The 12737-nt window shown below is 37.6% G+C and overlaps 1 protein-coding gene across 1 annotated transcript in view; it reads right to left on the bottom strand.

Annotated features, from left to right (window-relative positions):
• LOC149846036 (protein OPAQUE1-like) overlaps positions 1-1594 on the bottom strand; it is a 65109-nt gene extending 63515 nt beyond the window's left edge. The window contains exon 1 of the mRNA XM_089996126.1: positions 1461-1594. Within this exon, the coding sequence (XP_089852252.1) occupies positions 1461-1562 (102 nt within the window). The 5' untranslated portion in view covers positions 1563-1594. The remainder of the gene's footprint in view (positions 1-1460) is intronic.
• Positions 1595-12737: the final 11143 nt, after the last annotated feature.

Raw genomic sequence — 12737 nt, 5'->3', positions numbered from 1 at the left:
TGTTCAATGAAAAATGTTAATGATCATGTATAGTTATATGTTTCTATAGCTTAACTGTTGTCATATTACAGTTTAAAGTTTAGTTATTTCCATGTCTTATTCATGTGCTTACACTAATAAATATAGTCTCAACTCGTCCGAGTCACTGAGCCAACCCGCTGACCCACGAGAAGGGTTGGGTGATCCGAGACCGAGTCACGAGTTTGCCAACTATGGGGACAAGTAGAAGCAGGGAATGAATCACAAATCAAGAAAGACAATTTACATTATCAAAGATAGAGGGATACAATATCAAGGACAAAGACAAATCATTTCTCAATGGTTTTCATCATGATTGATGAAACAACAGATGGGATAGAATGACATATAGGTTTGTAGATCATAAACACTTGTGCTATGAGTGATCTGATACCTAGGACGAATACTTAACATTCCTCTATTGCTTTCATCATGATTGATAAAACCAGTTGATGGAATTGATTGAGGTATAGGTTTGTAGATCTTAAACACTTGGGTTACTATGCCGCACTGTACTTTAACAGTCATACTTGACGGATGCATATAGTTTGGCTTCATCTGAATTTTAGTTTCTATCCCAATGGATATATAATTAAAAAGTTGTTACTAAACTACATTTATGGATTCTGATTATCATTATTTCTGGTATCATGTTCTTTATTTTTTTTATAAGTTTCCAACTTTCTAATTGATATGGTAAATTTTTTCAAGTGTGATCCATTTTAGCCGAAGTTTAAATTTTAATGTTTTCCCATTTTTCTTAATTCTTCAAACTTTTTCCAACTTTTTTTTATATTACAATGTACATTCATGCCCCCCAATATGATCCAATATTCAATGATTTTTTTGTATCCTTATGGTTTATGAATATGTACAATATTTCCAACATCAGATAAAAACTATGTCACACGGATACTCCATTTTGGCTGCCATTTTTTATTAGTCATACAGGAAACATCATAAAAATGGCCCTATCCCCATATCCGCAGCTGTATCCATGTGACATAGGTTACAAATCACAGTGTTGCCAAGGATACATCAACAACCAATAAACAAAATAAATAACAAACCACAGCAATATAAAGGACTTAGAAATGTTTCATTTAAGTCTTTTCTTATGCTTTCCCAAAAAATTCTTAGATGTTTACTCAGAAACAAAAAAAAAATGCTTGTAACCTTTATGTTGGATAATAGCAGAAAATGTGGCATTGTAAACTGTAAAAACACCAACATGACCAAATATTGACACAATTCAATATATTTCCGGAAGGAACCAGACAACTGAAGGCAAAAAAGGATCTACGGAAAGTTAAAACAAGTTAGATTGTACAACAGGGAAAAAAAAACTAAATAAAGCAAGAAACTAGGTTTTGAGGCAAAGTTACAAATTCAAAAAAGGGCATTTTAAACTACAGTTACAATGACACAATCACAACAAAAACCTGAATCATCATAGCAGATCTGTGCTCCTTCATAAGCAGAAATTTCTGGCGCACGGACAAAGCGCGAATGCTTGCTTGTATCACAAGCACAGATGAATACATTTGCAAATAAGCATGTCTAAGCAGCCATCCACGAACATATTTTTGAATCACAACCGATCCAGCATCTTTTCTCTTAGCCATGTAAATGCTTCGAGCAATATAACCTACAAGAAAAGAAGACAGCATCAGTCATGGTCTCTAAAACTACTCCAGCAAACAACAAAATTCAAGCATCAATTTAATTTGATTATTAAGTGCAGAAACTGACAATTTTATCCATTTGACAACAAAAGAAAAAACCATCCAAAGTCAAAACAGCCTATTACATACTTGTTGATTAACCACAACTTTTATCTGTCAAGCTGGCAACCTACAAGCCCAACTTAAATTCACTACTCATTATGTTCAAATAAAAAAGTACAGGATCAGTCTAATGCATTTCAATATCTGCAAGCCACCCATTAAATGCAGGGACTCAAAGCAGGAGCAACATGCCCATCTCTCTCTCTCTCTCTCTCTCTCTCTCTCTCTCTCTCTCTCGTAATACATATCGTATTGGTTGCATTTTAAAATACAATACGTACTTGTATTACGGTACGAGAGTGTATTGTATGTAATATGTATCATATGATACGTGTTCGGAGGCATTTTAAGAGGGGGCCTAAAACGTAATTTCATGTTTTGGGTTTTCAAAATCGGCCTAGGGTCAGTTCGCTCATTTTTTTAGAAGCCATTAGAGAGGAACCCACACACCCTATAGGGCTTGGAGGCATTTTGAGAAGTCGATTCTAGCACAAGGAAGAGGACTTTTGCGCTTTTCATGCAAAAGAGCATTTTACACCCATTTTTTGCTCAAAAGTGTGTTTTGAGGTGAAAAGACCTTGTTTTTCACTTCATTGTGACATTGAAATTGGAGAGGCAAGATAACTTACATTTCTTCATTTTTACCCTTAGTCTCGTTTTTTGTGCCTGCAGAGCTCAAAATCAAGCCATGTGTTACTGAGTCTAGTTCTATGTCACGCAGACTCGGCTAAGGAGAGGCCGCACCCGAGTCGACACGGGTGCAGACTCGGGTGCGGCTTCGGACTCGGCCCGGACTCAGTCAATGCCGAGTCGGACTCGGTCAACGAGTCGAGGCCGAGTCCGTCCATATTTTGGACTCGGTAAATTTTGACCGAGTCCAAAAATGTCCATTTCAATTTTTAAATTACATTTTGGATCCGGGTCGGGTCGGGTCCAGATCCAAATTTCTTTTGCAGCCGAACCCTAAAAGGGGTTTATCGACAGGGGAAGAGGCTTACCCTCTCGATTTTGCATCTCCCCCTCAGCCCCCGCAGCTTTCTCCTACACCTACGCCGGCGATCCAAACTCCAGCGATGGTACGCACAGGCAACCAGCCTCTCCCCCTCCGTCAACACACAACAGGTATGTTGATCGACCCTCCCTCTGCTCGCAACCTCCCTCCTTGCACCCTTTGCTCGTAGAAGAGGGGCTCGGCCCCTCTCTGTGCCTCCTATTCACAGAGGAGGGGCTTGGCCCCTCCTCGTTTCGCTTATGTCAGGCAGGCCCCTCCCCCCGTACCCTCTGCTCGCAGAAGAGGGGCTCGCCCCCCTCCCTGCACCCTCTGCTCGTAGAAGAGGGGCTCAGCCCCTCCCTGTGCCTCCGATTCATAGAGGAGGGGCTCAGCCCTTCCTCGTTTCCCTTTTATCGCAGGGGTAAGAAGTAGGAGTGGGGGAAGGAGGGGGCTCGGCTGACAGGCCGATCCTTGCCCTGCCGAACAAAAGCAAAACAAGGAGGAGCTCGGCCCCTCCTCGTTTCCCCCTGTTGTTCGGCGGGGCAAGGATCGACCTGTCAGCCGAGCCCCCTCCTTCCCCCACTCCTTCTTACCCCTGCCGAACAAAAGGAAAACGAGGAGAGGCTCGGCCCCTCCTCGTTTCCCCTGCTGCCTTTGGCTTTTTGGCAAGGGCGAAGCCCCAGGCACGGATAAGGTTCAGCAGGGGCTTGCCCTGCCCCTCCTTTTTTGCGTTAGATAGGGGGTAGCTCCTATTACTATTATTTTGAAGTGTTTATTAACTTTATTTTATTTACTTATTTTCTTTTCAATTTTCAGATATAATGGCGAGTTCTAGCGGTAGTGTCAATACATTTGGTTCAAGTTCTAACCCTGAATTAGAAGTTTCTCACCCACTTTGGAGGCTTGTGACAAAAGGGGTAAAAGCTAGTAGTGGTGGTGGTGGGAATGTGCAGTTTCATTGTAATCTATGTAAGATTGTTTTCACAGGTTCTTATACGCGTGTGAAAGCACATCTTTTGCATATTCGTGATCAAGGAATTAGGGCATGTTCTGGGGTTGACAAAGACATGTTAAAGCAATTTAAAAAAGAAAAAGAGGAAGCTGAAAAGAAGAAAATGGCAGAGATGAGAAGCAATTCGATTAATTTGCCTTTTGCTATTGCTAGTGATAAACAAGAAGAGCTTTTTAAGAAAAGAACGATGGAAGGCAATAAAATAATACAAGGATCATTCAAAAACATGGCAAGAGCATAAATTGATAAAAAGATTGGTCGATTCTTTTACTCAAGCTCAATTCTTTTTAATGTAGCTAGAAGTCCATATTGGAAAGATATGATTACATCTTTGGCTAATTGTAATTTGAGTGGTTATGTGCCTCCTAGTTCAGAAAAACTAAGAACAGTCGTTCTTGCAGAGGAAAAAAATAGAATTGAAGACTTGTTAGAAACCCAAAAATTTACATGGAAACGACATGGAGTGTCTATTGTTTCTGATGGGTGGACTGATATACAAAGGTGACCACTAATAAACTTCATTGCTTACTCACTTAATGGGCCAATTTTTTTTAAGAATGTTGACGCATACAGGGAGTATAAAGATGTTGAATATTTAAAGAGATTATTTGTTGAAGTGATAAAAGAAGTGGGTGAAGAAAGTGTGGTGCAAATCATTACTGACAACGCTCTAGTTTGAAGTCATGCAGGAATGAATTTGGCAAGTGAAGATACGTATTCGCATATTTTTTGGACTCCTTGTGCAGCACACAGTTTAAATTTGGTACTTAAGAGTATATGCAATCCATCAAAAGATGATGCACATGTATGTGAAATGTGTTTATGGATTGAGGAAATAGAGCATGATGTTCGAAATATTAGAAATTTTGTTGTAAACCATCATCATGTCATGTTTATATTTAATAGGCATTCTGATCTCAAGTAATTGAAAGTTGCTAAAACTCGTTTTGCTTCTCTCATTGTTATGATGAAAAAAATTAAGCCACTCAAGAATGCATTGATGATGATGGTGGCTGATAAAGATTGGGATTTTTATCGTACTGAAGATTATGTTAAGGCTCAAGCTATCAAAAAATGCATCTGTGATGATTTTTGGTGGAATAAAATTACATATTTTGTTGAATTTACAGAGGCTATTTGGGAAATGTTGAGAAAAGTTGATAGAAATGTACTTATGCTTCATAGAATTTATGAAATGTGGGACAATATGATTGAAAAAGTTCAAAGTATCATTTTTAAACATGAGAAGAAAGATGTTGCACTTGATGATTCAGAATTTTACAATCATGTACATTCAGTTTTAGTGAGAAGATGGGATAAAAGCAATACACATTTGCATTGCATGGCACACTCTCTCAATCCAAAATATTATGCAAAAAAGTGGTTGACAGCAAGTGTTGGTCGTGTTTCTCCAAATGAAGATCCTGAGATATCAAGAAACAGAATGATATGTTTGGGAAGACTTTTTAATAATCCTCACATGTTTAAGGTTCTAAATAGTGAGTTTGGAAAGTTCTCTACTGGGAACTTTTATTCTTTAGTAGCACTCGTGGCAAGGGTTGAGGAAGATCCCCTTAATTGGTGGGCAACATATGGATCAGAGACACCAAATCTGCAACGTCTTGCAATGAAGTTGTTATCCCAACCTGCTACATCATCTTGTTGTGAAAGAAATTTGAGTACATATGCTCAAATTCACAACATTAAAAGAAACAAACTCACTAGTAAAAGAGCAGAGGATTTGGTTTATGTTCACTCAAATCTACGATTAATTTTTCGCCGCACCAAACAAGAGTATAGGTATTTTTTTTTTCTTTGTATTCAAAGTTTGTATTTAAATATTTGTATTCAAAGTTTGTATTTAAATATTTGTATTCAAAGTTTTAAGTTAGATACTAATATAGTCATTTTTTGATGCAGTTGTGGACCATCCAAGAATTGGGATGTAAATCCACAAGATTTTGACTTGGAAGGAGAACATAATTTACATACTCTCAACATGGACTACCTCGATTATGTTCTTCCCTCTAATTCAGACGATGAAGCAGATTTATGATAAGTTTTGTTGTTTATCACACTCACAAGCTTCTTTATGTGTTATATTTTGGTAAGTGTGTGTTGTTAAGAATTGTTTTTTTATTTTTGCTTTAAAATTTACAATCTTTATGTGTTAATTTATTGATATATATATAATTATATATATTAAAAATATATATATTTATATTTATAATATATATTTTTTAATATATATATATATAGCCGAGTCCCCGTGTCCAACTTTTTTGGAATTGTGTCGCACCCGTGTCGCACTCGTACCCATGTGACATAGGTCTAGTTCTACCAGTTTGTGGTGATTAGATTTACAAATATGTGCCCTAAAATCTCTATAGAGGGTGGAGGAATTTAAAAATGCCCCTTAAATGATCCTGTATTAAAATATTGCACATCAGTTTAATTCGAGACGGGTTAAAAAGGAATAGTAAAGTGTGACTTTTGTGGTTTTACAATTCATGGTGGACTGTATAGATTTAAATGTCATAATGTGGGGCATAGCAACCCCAATGTGACGTTGTGTACACATCGTATTTCATCTGATATTTGTGTTGAGCTTCTTACTAGTCATATAGAAAACAAAAGAAAGTCAACACTTGTGGAAGAAAATTTGTCATAAGTGGTCCAGAATTTAAAAGATGAAGATGATTGATCACCATCTCAAGCTACCAGATGCTGCAATAAACAGGTAAAAATCATTGAGCTAAAGTCTGATTCTAAAAATTATATATATATATATATATATATAATAATAATAAAGTATGCGGAATTACAAGAAAGTGCAAAAGCACAAAACAAGCCTAAGAGTCGACAATTATGAAGGCACAAAAGTGAATAAGCAAAAGTCCACAATGGGACAGTACAAAATGCCTACCAAAGGCAACACCAATAAGTAAAAGAATAGGAATTCGATTAATAATATGCTTGAAAAGCATTGGAAGAAATAGGGGGAACCCTCCCGTACTTATATACAACAACATAAAGGGGAGACCATTGGGAGCTCCCTTCATAGAGTCGTTGGGGGCCCCAACGACTCTATGGAGTGGGCCCCCCAATGGCAAGAAAATAAAAATAAAAAAATAAGAAAAGCAAAAATGTAGTTGTTTCTAATAAACAACTATAATTACATGTGAAAGGACAAAAATACCCCTATCGGGCAAACTAATACAAAACAAATTATATATCACTCCCGCTCAAACTTACAGAGACCGAAAGTTTGCTAAGGAGAAAAATAAAACAAAGAGCAGGAAGAGCTTTGGTGAAAAAACCTGTCAACTGGTATTCTGATGTTACATACGGCAATGTAATAGTTCCTCTCAAATATTCATCACGTACATAGCGACAATCCATCTCAATATGTTTAGTTCGCTCATGGAAGGTGTGGTTGCTTGCAATGTAAATTGCACTCTTATTGTAGCAGCACATCTTCGAAAGTGTTGAGATGATTATTCTCATATCACTGAGAAGACTTCTAAGTCACAAAAGCTTCATTGTTGTTGTGGTCATTGCACGATATTTAGCTTCAGTCGAGGATAATAATACTTTATGATGTTTCTTGCATCTCCATGAAATCATAGTCACCTAAAAATATACAAAAACCGGTAGTTGAGACTCTATCATTGAGATTTTCACCCCAATCAGCATCAGTATAAGCATGTAAATTACATGAAGATGAGGATAAAAAAACCCTTTAGGTTATAATATTCTTAATGTATCTAACAATTTTCAAGACAGCACTCATGTGTACAGTGGTAGGAGCACGCTGAAACTGGTTAACGGAGTGAACTACATGAGCTATGTCTGGCCGAGTGATGAATAAATGAGCGACCCAACTTGTAAAACCCGAAAATTTTATAAAATTTTGCAAATTGGGCCTGGATCCAAATTACAGATCCCGGACCCATAAAGTGGTTTTTTTTTTTTTTTGCATACATTTACCTCGTAAATTTGATATGTACGTATAAGTACAATAATTTGTAATTAACTAAATAATTCGGAGAATAATCATTCAATAGGGGTGCGTAGATGGGTATGGGATCCATATACTGGATTCATGTGCATATATATATTTATATATATCTAAATATATATATATATATGTGTATAATCATAAATAAATAATATTAATATTTGTAATACTATAGAAATAATATATATATATATATATATATTAAGCGAGGATCCACAGTTGGATCCACTTGGATCCAACTTGCGGATCCATTTTGGTGGGGGTTAAGGTTTTATATAAAATGCGAGATTTAAAATGAATAAAATTTTTAAGTTTTTTTTTATTTATCTAAGGATCCACAGTGGATCCATTTTGACTTGGGGTCGGGTTGCGGGTCTCGGGTTCGGACCCGAGCCCCACCCCATATTCTTCAGCCCTGTTAAACGAAAAGGGCAACCCGATAAGGGTTGCCCGATGAAACCCTAGCAGAAAGCAAAAGGGGGCGCAGGGGGTTACGCAGAGCGTAACGACCCCGCGCCCATCTCGGCAGAGGAGGGGGAGTCCGGGTCGATAAAAGGAGGTGGAGAGGAAGCCCTCTCCACTCGCCTCTCCCTTTTCACTCAGTCCTTCTCTCTCCCTCGTCTCTCTCCCTGTCTGCGTGCGCGCACCGGAGGTAGAAGATCGCCGACAAGTTGCGACAGCCACCGCAGCTCCAGCAAGCACCCTTCTTCACGGTAGCAGCGTGGAGCGACACCAGCCGACCGTGTCTGCACGTCTCCAGCCTCCGATCGCCGGAAAGATCGCCGGAAAACCAGCGAAACAGGTACGGTGCCTCTTGGATTTCGGGTTAGGGATCGAACATGGGTTCGATTCCATGCGTGGGTTTGTGGGGAGGATTCGGGGATTAGGTTGTTTCCCCATTTCGAAAACCCAAATCAATTTGGGGATTTACTGTACCTAACCCTAAACTGAAACAAAGTCCAACCCAAATCGATTTGGGGATTTTCTTACCTAACCCTACATTGCAAAAATCCCTAGCCCAAACGATTTGGGGTTCGGCTGTGGTATCAAATTAGCCCCATTCATGGGGTTTCCGATTCTTTGAAATGGGTAACCCCAATTTTTGGGGGATTTCTGTTTTGGGACCCAATAACCTAGATACTAAAGGGAAAGAGGAAATTGGAGTTTGCTTATGTTGGGTGCTAAACCATATGGAAGAATTTGTATCTTGGTTCAATTAAGTTTTTGTTTCAGCAGGATGCCCAGTTTCAACGTTATTTGCTACAGAAATCTTGAGTTTTATTTAGGAAATAAATTGGTAATAATTTTATGAGTTGTTGGTTTATGCTAGGCATCGATTGTTTTAAGATGATTCACATGCATTGTTGATTCCACGTGAACCGATGTTTATGGATAGGTGTTTGAAAGATTGTATATACAAAACTGATCCTGTGATATTTCATGTACCCATTTCATTGATTTGAATTCGATAAGCCTTAAAACCAAATCTCCATTGAAACAAATGGAAATGGAGTCTGCAGTTTTTGTTAGCATTAATATATTAAATTTTACCCTGTTTCTTGATGAACTGCATGAGCAAATTCCCCATCTGTGTTTTCTATTTGGACGTTCTTAATGATTTTTGCATAATTAATGTTGATTAAGATATATATATATATATACAAGAACTGGACCACAGGCTGTATGATTTCACTCTTAATCTTATATGTACGTTGTCTGAAGGGGATGTGAGATTTCTATTTTTCTTATATAAAAAGGGGGTTTATTAGTGGTTGCATCCTCTGTCTTTGGAATTTGAGCATTTCTTAGGTTATGACTCAAAGTTTGCTCTTAAATTGTTAATGGTCTGTCTCAGGTATTGAAATTTTATCTTAGGCAGATATGGTCTTACTAGAGTTATGAATTATGACTTGCATTTTTCTTTGTAAAGATACATATATTAGACGTTCTCAAGACCATATGGGTTACGCTCAGGCTTGCTATTAGCTGGACCATGTGCATTCAATGCTTTTGATATCAAATCCATAGTGTTGCTGTGTATATTTTTGTAAATAAACCATAAGTCATTTTATGTATAGAAATTCTTTTATAAGTGTTCATTTGACTACAGTAGTCTTAATCAATGACTTTATACTAAGTGTCAATATTAAAGAAAAAAACTATTATGCTTGCATTGCATTTTTGGCTTCTTGCAGTACTGTTTCCAACCATGCATCTCTTTCACAACAAATTAATTAGTGGTGAAATACTCTCTTGGAACTTATTTGGAAGTATACCTCTTAGCATACTAAAGTCAAAGTTTTCAGAAATATTGTATATATTCTCTTAAGCTTCATTTGAACTGTCTGAAAAAGTTTTCCATCAGTTGAAAAGGGAAAGGAAAGAAACTCAGCTGATTTAGGAGTACTAGCTGTGAAGTTTTGTCTGAACTGTGAATGTTTCCTTTTAACTGTTGATGATGCAGAAATTTGATTGTTGATCTTTTAATGACAAAGCAATGGCTAGCTGGAATGTCCATTTTGACTAGCGTTAGAACCAGTTAGCATGACCATTGTGCTGTTTTTGACAATTTTAGTCTTGTTGTTTTGTTATAAGTATTGAGTGGAAAGAGAGCATAAGATCATGGGTTGTGTGGTACCCTGCCAAGCCCAGCCGACTGGTGCTGGATTATATTTTTACAAAGGAAAATATAATAAATGTTATTCCCTTAACCTGTCCATGCTTGTGGACAAAGGACAGGTCCATTGAATCCTTGTTCATGTATAGTATGACTCATATGGAAGCTTAGCTTAATACCTTAAGTTTTCAGAATACTAGCTAATCATGTTAGATCTGGCTCTTTGCATACAGGTGAATGAAAATGTGAATAGGCTTAAACTTGATTTGATATGCTTGAGTTGGATATCGTTGTCTAGTTGTTTTCATGGGCATGAGCAATCATGAAAGTAATGTTTTATTGCTTAAATCTACATGCATGGGTGTTCACGTGATATAATAAAAATTATCAAGGAATGACAACATACATTTTGGAATAAATATGTGAATCCTTGCACATGAATCTTTGAAACCGTGCTTGTGAATGTTGTTGTTTTATGTCCATGGTTATATTGGCATATATGGATGTGCATTTGGAAACACTTGTCGTGGAGATTTATGCTTTCACTTGACTGTTATGACTATGGTTCGCATGAGTGTGAGCATGATTCAATTGTTGGTAAGTCTTCTTGAACATGTACGCTTGATTATTGTGTGAATTGGTACATGTACACTCACACACTTAAAGAAACCATGGATTGGTTAAGACCCATATGTGATGTGGGTAACACACACATATTGAAAATGCATATGAATGAATTATGACATGCATATGTTTGGGTTTATATTTGCATGAATATATATGTTGTTTGGCATTTTGGCCTAGTGTTATGAATGAAACACTACTTGGTTTTATTATGTGATGCACTAATGGCCAAATTGGACCATCACCGGCCTGAAGAGCCGTGGGTTTGGTTTTCTTTTAATTATGTTTTTAAATGCATCACTCGGCACATTACTACACTGTTCTAGTGGTGGATACGGGCTGGAGTCCCGAATGGGTCCCTGCAAGGGAGGATGCGGGGTTTTCACTTTACTTTTGCATATGTGTGGCAAACTTAAAGAATGAACTTTAAATAAAAATAATGAATAAGAACAGTGTAATATACATTCTGGGATATCTCATCTGGAGTATGAGAATCTTGGATATCCGGTCTTGAGGAGACTGTGAGGATACAAAAAACTCCGTGTGCGTTGTTGCCCCTGAACCCGATATTGAGGTTCTTCTCCTGGCCACGGTTTTAGGGAGAGCCCACCACTTTACCCGGGAGTGGTGTGTTAGTCACAGCTGTGAGTTTATGGTACCAAGGAAGTGGCACTTGTGGGCGTGGGGTGTCCCTTGTGTCCCCGACATTAGATGTGGAGGTCTAATGTTCCGATGGATGGTGCTGTTTCCTGATATCGGTCGAGGGCTAAGTTGGAACCCAGTAATAAAATATAAATTGTGTGTTAAGCTACCCTGGAAACCTACTTGACCTCGGGGTTTGTACCCGTTTGGTGTATCCGCGGGCCACGGTAATTAAAAAGAGGAACTTAAGGATGTGTGCATCTAATAGGGCATGCATATGGAAAGATGGAACTTAAATGAAAGATAACAGAAAAAATCATGCATTGCACATAATCATGCATTTTTCTGTTATGCATTAGATCATGCATGTTTGAATCATTCTTGATATCATGACATCATTTGGTGGTTGCATACGCTTTACTTCGTGAAATCATGCTGAAAGGTTGGTTATTTAGTTGTTGATATATGACACTGTTTACTGTTATTGATTGGTGAGTAAATGAAATCATTGGTAGTTATGAAAATTTAGATGTTGAAAATTTTATATCTGCGCTCACTCAAATCACTGCATGAAATCTTATCCATGTTCTTTCTCTCATCTGGTTTCTTTAGAAGTAGCTGTGCTCAGAATTTCGGTTCTGACACCCTACTTTGTTGGTTTTTCACAGGAAATGGTGAACAGTGAAGTTGGACATGCATCTGGGGATGGATGAGTTATACTTGGACTTGTCAGCTTCAGTAGAGGATATTGTGGCTCTTTCTTTTGTCTTTCAGTTCTTTTAAATTCTGCAATTGTTACTTTACTTTCAGTTGAAGGAAACTTTGTCTTTGAAATTTTATTACTCATTAATAAAAGAGTTTTAGTTGGTTGATATGGATAATAATTGCAACTTCGTTTATGGTGTGTGGTTATCCAACTGAAATTGGAACTGTAGGGACCCCAGGTCTCTGGGAAGTTTTCCGCAACTCTTAAAAAAAAAAAAAAAATTCCGCATTTTGCAAAAGTAGGAGTTGGGGTCGTTACA

This window comes from Nuphar pumila, chromosome 2 (assembly GCF_984573655.1).
Source record: "Nuphar pumila chromosome 2, dmNupPumi1.hap1.1, whole genome shotgun sequence".
NCBI lineage: Eukaryota > Viridiplantae > Streptophyta > Magnoliopsida > Nymphaeales > Nymphaeaceae > Nuphar > Nuphar pumila.
Note: the sequence above shows the minus strand (reverse complement) of the source record. Positions and strands in the feature narration are given on the sequence as shown.